The sequence below is a fragment of the Trichomonas vaginalis genome, chromosome IV (genome assembly GCF_026262505.1).
Source record: "Trichomonas vaginalis G3 chromosome IV, whole genome shotgun sequence".
Taxonomy (NCBI): Eukaryota; Parabasalia; order Trichomonadida; family Trichomonadidae; genus Trichomonas; species Trichomonas vaginalis.
In genome coordinates this window covers 34,494,813-34,511,361 of record NC_067206.1, presented here as the reverse complement: position 1 = coordinate 34,511,361, position 16,549 = coordinate 34,494,813, and the positions used below count along the sequence as shown (strand labels likewise).

The window sequence follows — 16,549 nt, the reverse complement described above, 5'->3', positions numbered from 1 at the left end:
AAATAAAATTAAGCTGTTTTGATTACTTCTTGACTTGTAATTGTATTATCTTTCTCTTGTTTCTTGAGTGTATCCACTAATCTCTTTGTTAATTCTGGACTTTCTCTTCTCATAATAATATCTCTTCTTTCTTCATTTGTTAATGGAGGATCCAGCTTATCCATGATCATTACCTTATCAGCATAAGTTGGCCCGATACTTTCTGGGTTCTCTCTGAACTGAACTTTTGGCGAAATCTTTTCAATTTCGTCAGAATTGTTCTGTACGACGTCAAACTTATATTCATGTCTTATTGATCTGAATGGTGATAACTCAGGTAGCATTGCTTTAACTCTATCAACTTGCGTTGTAGACAAACGCGACATTGCTTCCAAAACAAGCATAACTTGGTTTCTTTCGATTTCCTTCCACATTCTCTTGTTTGCTTCGAGTCTTGCCATTGATGACTCTGTGTTTGCAAGCAAAGTAGAGAGATGTTTGTAAGTTGCTTCGTTTGTAGCAGCTTTGAGAGCTTCTTGAGTTGCAGCTTTCATTTCTTGTCTCTGTCTTCTTTCGCGTTTTATTCTCTCTCTTTCGCGCTTTGCAATCATTATCTTTGATGATGCTTCGTTGATAGGAGATGTAGAGTTCTTGAGGATAATGAGTTCTCGCTTGAGTTTCCTGATTTCATCATCGCGTTGTGAAATTTCGTTGTAACAAATTTCAATTCTTGATTTAATGTTGTCAGCTCTAATTTGTGTTCTCTTTGTTGTATCATTTGCTTTGATAACATCTAATTTAGTTCTATGTAATTGCAGTGTCAATTCAGTGATCTTTTGACGTTGTGTCATAATTGTTTTCTCTGAAGTTTCGTTTTGTTGGACCAATTTCTTGATTTGTTCTCTTAATCTTTCAATTAATCTCATTGTTTCTAAGTTCTGTCTTTGTTCAATCTTCTGAGCAATTTGCATACCTCTTAATGACAAATTCTCACTTCTTGCTGATGTGTTTCCTTGTATAGGAGGTGGCAATGGCGGAATAACCATTGGTTTCTTTATTGCTTTCAGTTCATTTGTCATTGAATTATTTACCATCAAAGTAATTCTGACAGGTTCTGGAGGATTTTGTTCGAGAGTTTTATCGATGACAATTCCAGGAAGAGGAGGAATAGGAGCTTTCATTTGTTGGCTTCTACTTGTTGAGTTGCCCATTGATGTCTTTGGCCTGTTATTCGTTGGTGGTTCGATATTCATCTGTGGGAATTTGAGATTTGAAGTTATAACTGGCAAATCTCCTTCAGGTTTATTATTTGTTGTTGCAAGAACAACAGCTGTTGTGTCTTGTATCCTTGTTGTTGGTCTGACTTTCTCACTGACACCAGAGATTTGTCTTTTACCTTGTACTGCATTGTTTATTGTTAAATCAACATCAGTATTCGTTGGCAAAGAAGGAGTTGTTGATGTTGTATGTCTCATTCTTTGTCTGTTTGTTTGTGTTTGTGGTCTTTCTGTTAATATGAGTTTCTTCTTCTTGTTTCCAAGGAAGTTCAAAGGATTGTGGACTGAATGTGGTGCATTGTCTCCTAATGTTGAAAAGTTGTCTTTCTGGAAGTCAATTAAAACTAGGCTTTCTTCAAATGTATCAATTTCATCACCATAAGTAGAACTATTTCTAAACAAGTTTTCTTTAGAATTATATGAAGAATCAGCTTGTTTTGGCTCTTCCATTTCATCTTCTTCATGTTTAGTTTCTGTTAATTGTATATGTTCATTTGTTTCTTCTTTAACAGGTTGTGTTATTTGTTCTTCGTGTTTTTCTTCTTCTTCCTTCTTTTCTTCAACAATTTCTTGTTTTTCTTCTTCGACATTTTGTTTTTGCTCTTTAGGTGTTGGAGGAAGTTGTTTCTGATTATCATTTTTAACAATTGATTGTCTTTGTAGTTGATTTTGATAATCTTTCAAAGAGTTTTGTTTAGAATGATTTTGCAACTTAAGACTTACACTCTTTTGTGAGTTGTTGTCTTTTTGAAGTGGTTGATTTGCATTTTGTTTGGATTTTAATGTCAATTGGATGTTTAATTCTTCCAATTGCATTTTCAGCTGTCTTATTTCACTTCTTGCGTTGAATAAATCATCTTCTAATCTGGAGTTTGCTTGTAAAAGAACTGCATTATTTGCTGTTGCTTCTTCTAATTGTTTTCTTTGACTTTCATTAACAATTTTATCAGCATTTAATTGTTCTTTTAAGTGTTCAATATCGGCATCTTTGAACATAATTGATGAAGTATTTGATCTCTTGAAATTATTATTATCATCAATTAAATCAGATACTTGTATTTGAAGTTTCTTTTCTCTTTCATATGCACGAGATAACTCATCTTCTAAATCATTAACTTTACTTGTTAACATTGATTTTTCTGCATTGACAGCATCTAACAAACTGACCATATTCAACATATGTTTCTTGAATTGATCTTTAGCTTGATCAGGTGTTGCTCCTTCTCCTGCAGCCATTGCTTCTCTTAGATTAGATAATTGTGCTTGTGTTAATGAAGCTTCTGCATTCTTTTGTTCCTTTAGTTCTTCGATTCTTTGTTGAAGTTTATTTACTTCTGTTTGTAATGTTTCTGTTTCTAATTGTTTAGATTTGAGTTCTTTTCTTAAATTATCTCTTTGAACTCTTAATCTTTTCGCTTCTGATGATGTTTCTTCTGCTTGAGAAATCTGTTCAAGTTCATTCTTATTCAATTCAGCAATGAAAACTTGTATATCATTTGTGATTTTATCCATTTGCTGTTTAGGAATGACAACATCTTCTTTCACTTGTTTGATTGACTGAGAAACAGTTGCCATCAAAATGTCGTATCTTTGAACTTCTTCTTCTGTTTTTACAAGTTTCAAACTGTCAACAACAGAAAGAGAATTCTCAAGTTTATGGAGATGATTTAATTGATTCATCTTAGAAGAAGCATTTGGATCATCAGCTTGTTGTTGAATAGAATTAACAAGTTCTTGTTGGAACTTAACTTCACTCTTAACTGCTTGAACTTTTGTAGAATTCAAGTCATTCAAAGTTCTTTCATATCTTTGTTTCATTGTTGAAACACATTTAACTAAAGTTTGTCCAATGCCAATAATTCTGATGAGTTTCGTGTGTAAATCATCATGTTCGTTCTTTGCGGCTTTGATGGAATCCAAGAATGAGAAATGCGCATCATCAGTGTATCCAGCTGCTGCAATATAAGCGTAATAAGCCATCGAATCAGATCCAATTTTTTCAACACATTCGTTATCGTCATCTCCGAAAATCTTTAATTCTCTCATTTGTGTTTGAAGTAATTTGATTCCTGAACCAAATGGATCAGCGTTGATATCGATATCAGGAAGATTTACGTCTTGTATGTTCATCTTCTTCATTTCTAATTTGGATCTCGAAGATTTGATCTTTTTAATTCTTCCTGAAGGCGCTGGATCATTTTGATTTTCATTAGTTTGTTCTTCGTAATCTTCTTCGTAAACTTCTTCTTCTTCAGCATCATTTCGAAGTTCCGCTGATGACATATCAGATGTCAATGTCAAATAACTTGATCCATTAATCAAATCCTTTGAAAGTGTTGGAATTCCAAGATTTTCATTGGTATATGCTCTTAATGGAATTCCTGCACTTCTTGAGAATTTAGGTTTAGCAATTTCATCTAATGTATGATCTTTAACTAATACAACAATTGGTTTTTCTGCTAATTGTTTCTGTGCTTCACTCAAGTCTTTCTTTAACTTGGAATACAAACCTTTTTGTCTATCAAATGCAGTAACTTTGATTGAATCCAAGAAACCATGATTAGGTGTTTGTCCAAGAGGAACTTCAAATGAATGTATATCCATTTCCAAGCCTTTCTTTCTCTCATAACCAATTTCAGCTGAAATAATGTCCATGTGATGGAATTCAAGTTTTCGAACAAATCCTTCATCATGATCTTTGACAACAAAGCTAACTATTGGTTCTAATCTGCAGTAATGATTAACAATAGATATACCTAAATGTACTTCATCTTTAGGTTCTTGCAATGGAACTTGGTGATCAAATATTTCAGTGTTTTCTGTTAAATCAAATTTCTTTGCCAAATATTTTTCACCAACAAAAGTCATGACAATTCGTAATTCTTCTTGTCTTGGACTTATGTGGAATGAATCATGACCAGAAGGTATAGTTAAGTTAGTAATTGATTCGGCTTCTTCTTTACTCAATGGTTCAGAAACCAACAAATTCAATTTATGAGTAATTGGATCAACAGTTTGTGTGTAAATATCAAAGTATTCAATAAATTCTTCTTCATATTCATTCATTTCTTCTTCCTCTTCTTGGATTTCTTCTTTTGGTTCTTCTTGGACTTGTTTTTCTTCTTTTTTCTTCTCTTCTTCCTCTTCAACTTTCTTTGTTTCTTCTTCAACAACTTCATTAACTTTTGGTGGTTCTTCAACAACAGTTTCTTCTTTAGGTTTCTCTTCTTCAATAATTTCTTTTGGTAATTCTTTTGGTTTTTCTTCTTCAGCGATTTCGATTGGTTTAATTATTTGAGTTTTAGCAAGTTTTGGTTCTTCTTTGTTTACTAATGGTGATGAAGGACGCTTTGGTTGTTTTGGTTTTATGTTTGGCTCTGATTTAACTTTAATAGTTTTAGCTCTCTTTCTCGATGGAGTTTTAACAAATGGTTCTTGCTGCTGTTGATTTTGAATAACAATATTATCAAATCTCTGTATTTGAGCAGCTTTTTCATTAATGATATTCAAGAATTGGACTTTTTGTTGTACAGAAAGATGGATTTCACGCTTTGGTTCTTCTTTCTTTGGTAAAATTCCTGAAGGAATAGGAACTTCTTTTTCTTCTCCTTTCTCATCTTTAACAACAACATTTTCAACATGTAAAAGAACTTCATCTTCTGTGAATTTCAATTGATTGTTAATTGTAGCTGTTGTCCCAATATCAACACTCAATTTCTGTCTGTTATTAAAGATCCCTTCATTACCAGACATCGAGAAATTAATTTGTTTCTTGGCTGTATTTCCTAATTCACTCAAATCTTTGATCATTTTATCTCTTTCTTGGATTTCTAACAAATGTTTTTCATTCATTTCATCTATTAATTGTTTCAGTTTCGTTTGATCACCATTAGCAGAACTTCTAAACATTTCTAGTTCTCTCTTCATGTCATCAATTGTTTTGGCTCCATTTCCTTGTTCGAGTTCCATATCAGACATTTTCTGCCTTAATTCAATGATTTTTTCTGTCAATGATTTAGTTTTCTCGGAAACTTCATTGATAGTAATTACTGGTTCATTTTGGACATCTTCCATTTTAATTAATTGTTCATTCATTGTTTCAAACATATTTGTTGTTGATTCGATCATTTTCATGACATTTTCAATTGTTTCTTTGTTTCCTGTCCTGTTTATTAAATCTTGGAGTTCAACAAGTTTGTCTCTTACTCCTTGCTGAACATTTGAAGCCAATTTAGTCATTTCTCTATCATAAAACTTCTTTTGTTTTTCAAGTTCCCATTTGTTTTGGTTTTCCATTTCTTCTCTTGCTATTTTGAGTTTTTCAGCATATTTACTTATCTCTAAACTCTGATTTGCAATGTTAGGAACAGCAATTTCTGTTTTCTCTGCATCAGAAGTTTCCAAATTTGTCTTGAAAATCTGTCTGTCAACTCCTGATTTTTGACAAAATTCGTCTATGTTAGAGTTGATGTTTTTAATGACTTCTAAGTCATTGTTATGTGCATTTTCAAGTTCTTGGATTCTCTTCTGCAGTTTCTCAACTTTTTCGTTCGCTTCTGCTTCAACTTTTCTGACTTCTACATTGAATTTTTCTTCGAAATCGAGTTCCAAGATTTGTCTATCATGCTTTAATGATTCCAAAGCAATATTCATTTCATCTTGATGATTCTCTTGTAATCCTTTAATTCTATGTTCATATTGTCTTGTTATTAACGCCAATTTCGATGCCAAATTGTTCATTGCCGTTTGTTTCATTTCTTCTTTTTCTTGGTTCAAATCATCAATTCTCTTTTGGAATTCCGCTTGTATTGAAGCCAACAAAGCTTGTTGATCACCTGTAGTAACAGTAGCTAACAAGGCACGTCTTTCCGACATGTATCTTTCGCGTTGATCATCTAATTGTCTTCTCATTTCTTCTGAAAATTCTTGTTGTAATTTTTTGATTTCTTCGCCATGTTGTAAAATCATCAATGCTTTCTCTTCTTCGTATTGCTTCTGGGAAATACCTTTTACTTCAGGTGGAGCTTGTTGTGGTCTATGACTTTCTATTGCATTGATCTTTAATTGTTTCTGTAAAGCGGCGTTTAAATCAAAAATTTCTTGTTCTTTCTTTTTGAGTTTTTCCAAAACACCGTTCATTTGTTTATCTTGATCTTTTATCTTGTCATCTCTTTGTGCAATGACTGCTTTGAGTTCTTCTAGTTTCTTATTATACATACTTTCCATTTCTTCTTGAACAAGCTTAAGATTTGCAAGATTATTGTTCATTTCAAGCATTTCTCGGGAATTCGATCTTTCTGGTTGTTGATTTGTTTGTGCAGCAATTCTTTTTAATTCGGAATCTTGTAATTGTTTCTTTAATTGGTCAACTTGGTTCTTTAGTTCTGTCATTTGCTTTATTTGTGCTTCAAATTGCTCTTTAACCCTTGCTGCTTCTTTTTTGGCATCTGCTTCTTGTTTCTTTTTGATTTTTCGCTTCTCTGCTGCGGCATTTTGTTCATCAATTGTCTTTTTGAGCTTTGATATGTCTTCGTTTTTGATTGTAATGATGCGTTTAAGTGCTCCTATCTGTTTGAACATGAAATCAGAAATATCATTGTGAATTAAGACGACTTTTTCGGATTTCTCATTAACATCTGATACAATTCGCTCGAGATCTTTAATGACATGATCTACGTTTGGTACGTCTGTTAATTCGACATTTAAATCCGTTTTATTATTCATCTGTGCAAACCACATTTTAAGTGTATCAATGAGTATTTTCTCGGAATCTGTAAGATCTTTCATTTGACTTATCAAATCTAGAACACCTGCTTTTGATTCTGTTAAAATTATATTTTCATCGAAAACTTCGTTGCCAGTTTCCCTTTCATAGACTGCAACCATATTCATTACAGTCTCTTGATCGATATCATCGAATTTTGAGATCAGAGATTGTATTTTTCCTGATGTATCTTGTAATGCGCTGACAGTCATTGTTCTTTTGAGCTCATCAGCTTCGACAACTGTGTATTCTCTCGGCTTTACACTCTCGATATCGGCCCAAAGCTGATTTGCTTTGTGCTCATTAAGATAATTTCCGTTTGGAAGTTCGATGTCGTGATTTTTTGAGGAAGGTGGTCTTGCTTTTGCAGTGAGTGGTCTTATCTTAGAAAGACCAACGCGTGAGGATCCTCGAAATCCAGCCGCGTTAGACATTTATCTAAGATTCTTTTTTTGAAAAAATGCTCGTTATAAATTTCCTCGCCCTTGAGATAAAAATTTATTTCATGAGAAAAGAAAAACAAGTTTCCAATACTTGTCTTAGCATGCGAAAGATATTTTCTCAAAGAGATATGCTATAATCACTAAGTTTTACTTTCAATTTATCAAAAAATTGAAATAGAAAGGAAATGAATTAGTTGTTAATAAGCATATCATGATGAATCAAAAATGAACTTATACAATACCTTGCAAACTTGAACTTGATTCAATTCTAATATATTTGCTCATTCTTGAGAACCTTTGGAGGTGAAACAATCAATAGAACAGTAATTATATTCTCAGATATGGAATAGTAGAACTTATCAATAAAGCTTGTTCAATAAAATCAATATATCTCTAACACGTATTGATATTGATATAAAATTCTTATGCATATGCTCCATGAGTTGATGGACTACATATGTTTGCATTGAAACACATCTTTTAATTTTTATTTTTGAAAGAGATCAATTTAGGAGTATAATTACAAAAATACATATTAAATTAGGATCAATATAAATGATTTTATCATTCAATATATAACAAACATAATATAATAACGATAATAATTAAAAAAAAATTATCCGAAATCGGTAATAAGAGACTTTTCAAGATCAAGTCTGTCACGGTAAGCTTGTGAGCGTCGTCCCCAGTATAGAGCATAAATAATTGCAGGAATTAAAACTAACAAACCGACAGAAACACAAATTATAGCTGTTACAACTTTAGTCAACTTTTTTCCTTTCTTCTCTTGGCATTGGTCGACTAATTTGTGCGGCAATGCTTTGTTTTTGATTTCATGAATTCGATCTGTAATTTTCAGAAGACTTTCATTATAACTAGGCATACGTATTGATGTATTCTTGAAATAGCACTGAGAAACTATGAGTTGACTGTTATTAAATTTGAGATTAAATAATTGACTTGAATTATAGTTGAAATCCAAGAATATGGTCTTAGATATCATCATATTAGTACTTCTCTTAATTTCATATATAAAAGCTTCACTAATACAAAAAATATTTTAGAAATTGCAATAATTAATCTGAAAATCAACTCTATCGCTTAGTGTCCATGTGTGTTCCATGAAACTAAGTGTAGATCTGCAATGCGATACATTATTTCCATAGAAATTTACTTTAACACTGTTAAAACACAAAGATTTTTGACTTTTTGAGGAAAAAACTATTGATTCATTAAAAAACAATGATCTACATTGTCTATAAGATGCAACCATCAATCCATCGCATCCAGAACAGCATGTTTTAGAAACAATTGAATTTGTACAATATTCCAAGAGGAAAGCAGATGCCCCGTTGTATTCAGAACGTGCAGCAGATGAAATGTTCATAAATGAACAACTTTCTATTCTTGTAGTGTCACTTCTGTAAATTAAAATTGCAGGAGCTGTTACAACGCCAGAACAAGAGAAAATACAATCTACAATCTCTGTCTTAGGATACATGACTAATGGATCCAGTGTAATGCTCATGTTTTTGCTAGTTAAAGAATAATTCGAAATTTTTGTAAGATAACATAAGATTCTTTCCGCGCTTATAGCAATATCTTTAATATTTTTACTGTAGTTGACTGGGTTTTCTGTTGCTGACTCAGTATATGAACCGCTAGCGTAAACTAAAAATCCCAGAGTAAATTTCATATTAGTAAACGTGTTTTCGATTAAAACAGGCTTTGTATCGTATAAACTAATAAAATAGTTCACAGATGCCTTTAAAAATACAGAGTGATCTAAAGATGCCAAATAAAAATCGTCAGCGGTGCCATTATAAAAAGAGAGATATGAGCCTGTAGTAATCTTTACATCAGGATTTCCAAAATTCTTGAATCTAACGTATCTAAACTCATCTTGAAAATTATCAATTTCATTGCAAGCGATAAAGTTCACATATGTGTGCGAATAATTAACATTGTATGTATATGGCTTGTAAATATGATCGAGGCCCTTTGCTCGTACATTTGTGAGAAATGTCGAATTTATTTCTGCGCTTGCCTTTTTTGCTGATAAAATACCAATTGAGTTGGTACTTATTTCGTTAAAACAGCATTTACTTATTTCCACATGTGCAGATTCCGAATAAAGACAACTTCTTTCCGAATCTTTTCCTGGTCTTTCATTAAACTGCATAGCCTACGAAACATTGAATCTTGTATTTTCATAAAGCTATTTATTTGATCTACTTGGAACCATTGCGAAATCGCAATTGCGTCTGTGTCTTTTACAGTAATTCCTATAAAAATGCAATTTCTGATCCAAATACTTTCAGATACAATTGTTGCTGCTCGCAATTCATTATCCGAAATTATCATGAATTGCGAGTTATAAATTTCTGATAAAATTTTTCTGATCAAAACAATATTGTTTTGAAAATAGATTCATTTCTTTATTTTATGTTAGAAGATTTTGAATTCCATTCAAAATTGAAAAGGTGTGTTTATTTTCAACTTTGTTCATGAGCAATGATTCGTTTAAGCAATTTGATGACTTCATTGAAATTTATGAAAAACTATACCATATAGAACCAAACGAATCTATCGAAGAAATTCTAGATTTGTTAATTGATTGTTTAATCGATAAGTACAATAGAACCACAGACCAAATAATATCAAGTATTTTAAGAACTGCAAAATATAATTATCGTTCAATTAGGGTTTATTCTCAAATATTAAATGAAATTCTTGATCTTGATTCACATTCTTCAAGATATGTATTAATGAAATATAAACCCCTAATTAAATATTACCGTTATATTGTTACATTGAAATTCCCAAAAGAATCTGACATTGAAATTATTATAATGAATGATCAAATTGATAAATTCAAGGAATACATAATAGATCAAGATATTAGTGACATTAGCATCAATCTTTTGAACTTAAAGGAAAAATCTCTTCTTGAAGTTTGCGCTTATTTTGGAGCAGTGAATATATTCTATTTTCTTCATTTGAATTTAGGTCACCAAATAACAGAAAGGTGTCTTAAGTTGGCAATATATGGGAGAAATACAGATATAATCAATGAATGCTTAAAACATTTTCAAGCTAATTCAAAAACTTGTAAGGCAGCAATTATTTCTCATAACAACATTTTTCTGAAAAATATTATGCATCAAGATCTTATGGATAAAAACATACCTTTTCAGTTTATTGTACCAGACTCACAGAACTTAAAGGCACTCATTCTTTTATATCAGAAAGATAAAAACTTAATAATACCATACTGCTCTGCATTTCCTCAAACATTAGAGATTCTCAAAAATGAATCTTTTGATTTATCAAAAATTACTTCCACTCAAGATAAATTACTCCATTATGCAGCGAGGTATAATAATTTTGATATATGCAAATATTTATTAAGTCATCAAGAAAAATATCATACAAATGTTAATGATAAGGATAGTAAATCGCTAACTTCTCTTCACTATGCAGCAGAAATCAACAGCGAAGCCATCGCACAGCTTCTTATTTTACATGGAGCAGATATTAACTCAACAAATGATAATTTAGAAACACCTTTACACTTTGCGGCTCTAAATAATAGCATAGAAACATATGAAGTTCTTGTTAATAATGGTGCAGAGGTCGATGATAGAGCTTTAAACCATGCTATCAAATATATTAATGATACTCTAATTGAGAAACCGTAGATCTTTATATAACTCATAAAGCAGGTGTAAATCTAAAAATGTAAACACACATCTAAATAAAGATAGAAAAAAATATTTAAAAATTTACATGATAATCATAACTTGAATCATCAACATTGAAGAAGAAAATATATTTGTATAGAAAAAGCAATTACGTGTTACAATGTTTCCAATGCAATTTTTTACAGATTGCTTGGAAAGCTTTGCGTTATTGAATAAATTTTCCAAGAATAACTTACTTCTGTTTTCGACTTTAATTCCGCAATTCAATCTTGAACATCCTTTGAAAGCATTTGCTCCAACACCAGTTACACATATTGGTATATTAATCCATGTTAGGCTAGAGCAGCTTTCGAATGCACTTGAAGAGATATATGAAATTGAATCGGAAGGAATAAATATTGATACTAAATTTGTACATGAACGGAAAGCTCCTTCGTTAATGAAGCGAGTATCACCTGGTAGTGAAAATGAGGTTACTTCGGATGCAGGTGGGAATAGAACTAAAGAAATCAAATCATATGTAAATAGGGCTCCAGTCATAACTCTATAACTGCTGGAAAAGCTACTTATTTTTTTGAGTCGCATACATCCTCTAAATGCTCCAATTCCAATACTTGTCAATGCACTATTTTCTGGGATATTGATCTCTTCTAGATAAAAACAATCTGCAAATGAATCTATTCCTATTGATGTCAGTGTTTGAGGAAATGTGATATTTTTAACACCACTATTTCTAACAGCCATATCAGATATTTTCTTGAGATTTGGCGGAAGTATAAGAATTGAAAGGGAAGTAGTATCTTGAATAGATTTTAAACCTAGATTTTCAAAATTCACACATTTTGAGAAATCGAATTTCTTTATATTAGTTTGTGAGAATGATTCAATATCAATAAACCTCAGTGAATTTCCATTTATTTCTACACGTTCTAGTTTTGAACAATTTTTAAATGCATAATCATTGATATTTGTAAGTGAAGATGGGAGTTCAATATCTACTAAACTTGTACACCCGCAAAAGGTATATTCGAAAATTTTTTGTAAGGATGAGGATGATAATGTTATGGACTTAAGATTGGAACATCCATAAAATGCATATGATTCCAAATTTTTAGCGTTATTAATCGTTATACTTTCAAGTCTCAAACAGTTATAAAATGCATCTTCTTCAATATTCTCTATAGTTGAAGGGAGGTTAACAAATTGCAGATTTTTGCAATTGCAAAATGCGGATGCTTTTATGGATTTCAGTATAGAATCACCTGGAAATGTAATTTTTGTTATTTTATCTCTTCCATCAAATACAGAACTTGTTATTGTTTGTATTGAGTTTAATATTACGAATTCTTTTTCAACATTCTCTCCTATATATCCATTAATCGTTTGATTACTTTTATCAATAATTAAGAGTTGGGAATCAATATATAAATTGGAATTAGGACCAAATTTTAATTTGGTAGTTTTAGGAAATGCATTTCCCGCAAGATAAGTAATATTATCTGGTAACGTGACTTCAGAAAGTTTCCAACATCCAACAAAACAATTTGAATCGATTAATTTAGCCGAATCTGGAATATTAATTGAAGTTATAGGTGCATCTTGAAAAGTATTTGCCGATAAATTTTTAAGATTCTCAGAAAGTCTTATTGAAGCAAGATTCGGACATGAAGCAAAAGCATTATAATCTATACTTATAACAGAATTTGGAATATCCAAATCTTGAATTTTCGACTTAAAGAATGCATATCTTTCAATTACTTGAAGCGAATTTGGAAACTGGACATGAGAAATCGATGAACTGCTGAAAGAAGCAAGCACAATTCTATTAACACCATTTGGAAAAACTGCTGTTCCTGTCATTCTTAATGGATAACCAATTGAAATTGTACCATCTATTGTTAAGAGTATATTATTTTCTATTTTGTATTTTTGATTTCCTGAACTAATTGTAATGCTATCAAGAAAAGCATATTCAAAACACCCATATTCAATACTATTCACTGCACTCATAAAACTATATGGTCCAAGTGATGTTAGTGATTCTGGAAGTAAGATACTTGTTAATGAAGAACAACCACTGAATGCTTTTTCTCCTATTGATGTCAGATGATTGCATTTAGAAATATCAATATTTTGGATTTTTTCACATTGGTAAAATGCGTATTTTTGAATGCTTTGTAGTTGTGAATTTTCTTCAAAAGAAAATGACCGAAGAGTGGATTTACATGCAACGAATGCATAGGAATCTGATGATTCACCTCTAATATATTTTGTTTGAGATTTGATGACAAAATTTGTAAGTTCTGATGGAGCAAGAAGAAGTGTCCCTAAATCAAGTGAATATTTAACTTTGCTTACAGGATCTTCATAATAAGTCATTTAATTGATCAACTTTTCAAATCATTTTTATAAAAAAAATTGAGGGCACATTCAATTTACAACCAAATGCTATTTTCTTTAATATTTATGCAATGTTTCACTCACCTCATTTCGTTTTAATCTCTGGCTTTTGATAAGAATGTCTTTAATCACATTCTGCCCATATTATAGTATGATTAAATACAATTTATATTTTCAGTTTATTCTGTATAAAGAGTGATTACACCATTTCTAGCCTGATAAAAGGACTCATATTTAGGGTATAGATAGAATCTATACCCTAAATGGAATCATTAACTTTACTTCAAGTATAATAAAACGATGGTTTGCATCATTGCAGGAATATTTTTAATGATAGACGTTGAGAAAAAGCAGTATTACTAGAATAGGCTAAAGATACATACTTGCAGTATAGATATCCTTTCAAACAAATGTCCTTTGTAAAGAAATATAGGCTTTTGAATCAAAAATATGAGGTGAACTTGTGCAATCAATTGATTTGAGTGATGAATCAAAAATTGAGTTAAACTCCTTTTTACCTATCAATTATAAGTAAGGTTAGAAGGGAAGTGAAAAATTTGAATGTAATAAATCACTTCACAAACCTATTCACGTGAGATGATGTCAATCCGATCAAGTAATCTATCCAAATGCCAACCTTAATATTAAGCTTTTTATGATTAACTCTTCAATTTGTAAAAATGGATCTTTGCATATAAGATATTCTAATCTAAACGCTTCTCGAATGAGACTAAAAATTGTAAGGTATTTTTTAAAAACTGACATAAATACTATTTGTATTTATTTTATTTTTGCATTTCATCAACATCTAAAATTACTAAATTCCATTAGCTTAATTCATCTTAGCACCTACTAGTTTTAAGATAAATGGAACAGTCATTAGATAAAGAACTAATTTTAAATGCAACCAACCTCAATGCGAAAGAAACAACAGAAAATGTCATGATACTAGGTTTGGATGAAGATGCAAACTTAGATTCAGCGCAAATTTTCTTCGAAGAAGAATTTACTATCTGCAATATTCATAATTTTATACAAGAATTATTACAAAATACGAATAATTATACAATATACCTTACAGATTTTCAAACAGAACAATTATTTGATTGGCTTGCTGAAAATGATCTTGATCAAGAAAATAATCTTATCATTTTAAAGCTATTAGAATTATACACAATGCATTTTTGCACAAACAAGTCTTTTGATTTTCCTGATGATGCTCTTTCCATATTGTTACCATATAAATTCACTATATCTGCTCTTAATATTTTTTCAGAAATGATCAATAGAAAACATGATACTGTAAATACTCTTGATAGATTACTTAGCAAAGGAATTTTTAGTACAATAAATTCAATTTTAGAATTTCCAAATGATTTATGTGATTCAGCATTACACCTTCTAGCTACAATTTATTCAACTGCGTTTGATGCAATTAACATTGATTTGCCATTCAATTCAATAATGACAAATAAAATATATTTGGATTTTCCATCAAATTCATTCTTAGTTTTAAAAGCTTATATTGGAAAATCTCAGGGGAATGCATTAAAATTCACAGAATTTAATGCAACAGATATTTTTTCTAATATTGTTCAATTTCCAGAATCAGTATTTATTGCTGTTCAATTTTTTAATGAATTAGTTTGCCAGATTGATGATTTAAATAATTTATTGGACGATTATAATGTAGCTATATTTTTTAATTGGATAATTGAAAATTCATCAAAAACAAATAATTTATTTTCAAAATCAGTACCATACATCGAAAACATTTTATATAATCATTTCGTTTGTCATTCTTATGAAGCAGTATCATATATCGTTGATTGGCTAATTTCGAATAATTTGTATCAAATTATTTTTGATATTCTATCGTCATGTTCTTCCGAGTGCCATAATAGTTATATTAAAATGCTATGCTATATGCTGATATATTCAACTCCAGGCCAAATTAATTATTTAATAAATCAAAATCCACTATTAATAATACTTGGAGAAGAAGTTTCAGCAACATGCAATAGGGAGATCATAAATATGATTTCTCAAGCATTTGGAACTATTGCAAAATACCTTCGTATTCAAATTCAAGGCCCTCAGAAAATTGAGAATATCAAGAAAAAAATTGACAAGGATTTTACCAATTTATTGGCAAACTACGATATACAATTGAATTCCACTTGTCTCAATCATCCGTTGATCAACATGCCACCAGGCCTTAGAGAAGAATTAATCGAAATTTTAGATCCTGATGATGAATTCGGATGCTTACAAAAGTTTATAGATGATATAGATACTCTAATGTTTGATAGCTAATTAATTAAACAAAAGATTTTTAATGCAAAAATAATATGAAATTTCATAAATCATATGTAATACTCAAAAGGTATTCATATGTTTATTCTTCTCATTTGATTAAAGTAACCATCCTTCAAAATATTAAGTGATTCTTTTTTGACTAGTGAATTTTTTACTTCAACTTCAAATTATCACAAAAATATGTTTGGAAGGATATATACCACTGTCTATATTTTACGAAAAAAATTAAAAAATCGGTAGTTTGCTTTTTGACATGATTTCATTTCATTTATTTTTTCAAATTGAATTGAAAAAAATTGAAAAGAGTCTACCTAAAACATTATGAACGAAGCAGAGAAAGAGGTGGAGCTCCTTGAGAGAATGAAGGCAGTACGATTTGATCCAGATAATTGCGATGGCTATAAATGGATCATTGTCAATTTACAAAAACAACCAAATTTTTCTGAATTAAAGAGTTTCTGCACATCATTATCAAAGCTTTTACACATACCGATTTACAGAGAATATTATCGTCGAAAAAAATCTTGCGTGTTTTGGGTCAACGAAAATCTTGATCAAATAAATACATTTGTCAAGAATAATAGAGTCGAATTCCAAGTACTTGAAGATCAACACAAAAAAAGCAAGTACTTGCAAATCAAACCACTCGATTACTTTATTTAA

At 30.7% G+C, this 16,549-nt stretch overlaps 5 protein-coding genes across 5 annotated transcripts; 2 read left to right on the top strand and 3 right to left on the bottom strand.

Moving 5' to 3' along the window:
• Positions 1-8: 8 nt before the first annotated feature.
• TVAGG3_0220710 (uncharacterized protein) lies at positions 9-7,454 on the bottom strand (the record flags this gene model as incomplete). The annotated part of the gene is made up of 1 exon (XM_001316525.1): positions 9-7,454. One exon carries the CDS (start codon positions 7,452-7,454, stop codon positions 9-11), a length of 7,446 nt encoding a protein of 2,481 aa, XP_001316560.1.
• A 567-nt stretch (positions 7,455-8,021) lies between these two features.
• On the bottom strand, positions 8,022-9,835 carry TVAGG3_0220700 (uncharacterized protein; the record flags this gene model as incomplete). The annotated part of the gene is made up of 1 exon (XM_001316524.1): positions 8,080-8,466. One exon carries the CDS (start codon positions 8,464-8,466, stop codon positions 8,080-8,082), a length of 387 nt encoding a protein of 128 aa, XP_001316559.1.
• A 135-nt stretch (positions 9,836-9,970) lies between these two features.
• On the top strand, positions 9,971-11,164 carry TVAGG3_0220690 (proteasome regulatory particle assembly; the record flags this gene model as incomplete). Its single annotated transcript, XM_001316523.1, has 1 exon — positions 9,971-11,164. The coding sequence occupies one exon, from the start codon at positions 9,971-9,973 to the stop codon at positions 11,162-11,164; it is 1,194 nt and encodes a 397-aa protein (XP_001316558.1).
• Positions 11,165-11,248: 84 nt separating this feature from the next.
• TVAGG3_0220680 (surface antigen family) lies at positions 11,249-13,546 on the bottom strand (the record flags this gene model as incomplete). Its single annotated transcript, XM_001316522.1, has 1 exon — positions 11,249-13,546. One exon carries the CDS (start codon positions 13,544-13,546, stop codon positions 11,249-11,251), a length of 2,298 nt encoding a protein of 765 aa, XP_001316557.1.
• An 888-nt stretch (positions 13,547-14,434) lies between these two features.
• Positions 14,435-15,883, top strand: TVAGG3_0220670 (uncharacterized protein; the record flags this gene model as incomplete). The annotated part of the gene is made up of 1 exon (XM_001316521.1): positions 14,435-15,883. The coding sequence occupies one exon, from the start codon at positions 14,435-14,437 to the stop codon at positions 15,881-15,883; it is 1,449 nt and encodes a 482-aa protein (XP_001316556.1).
• Positions 15,884-16,549: the final 666 nt, after the last annotated feature.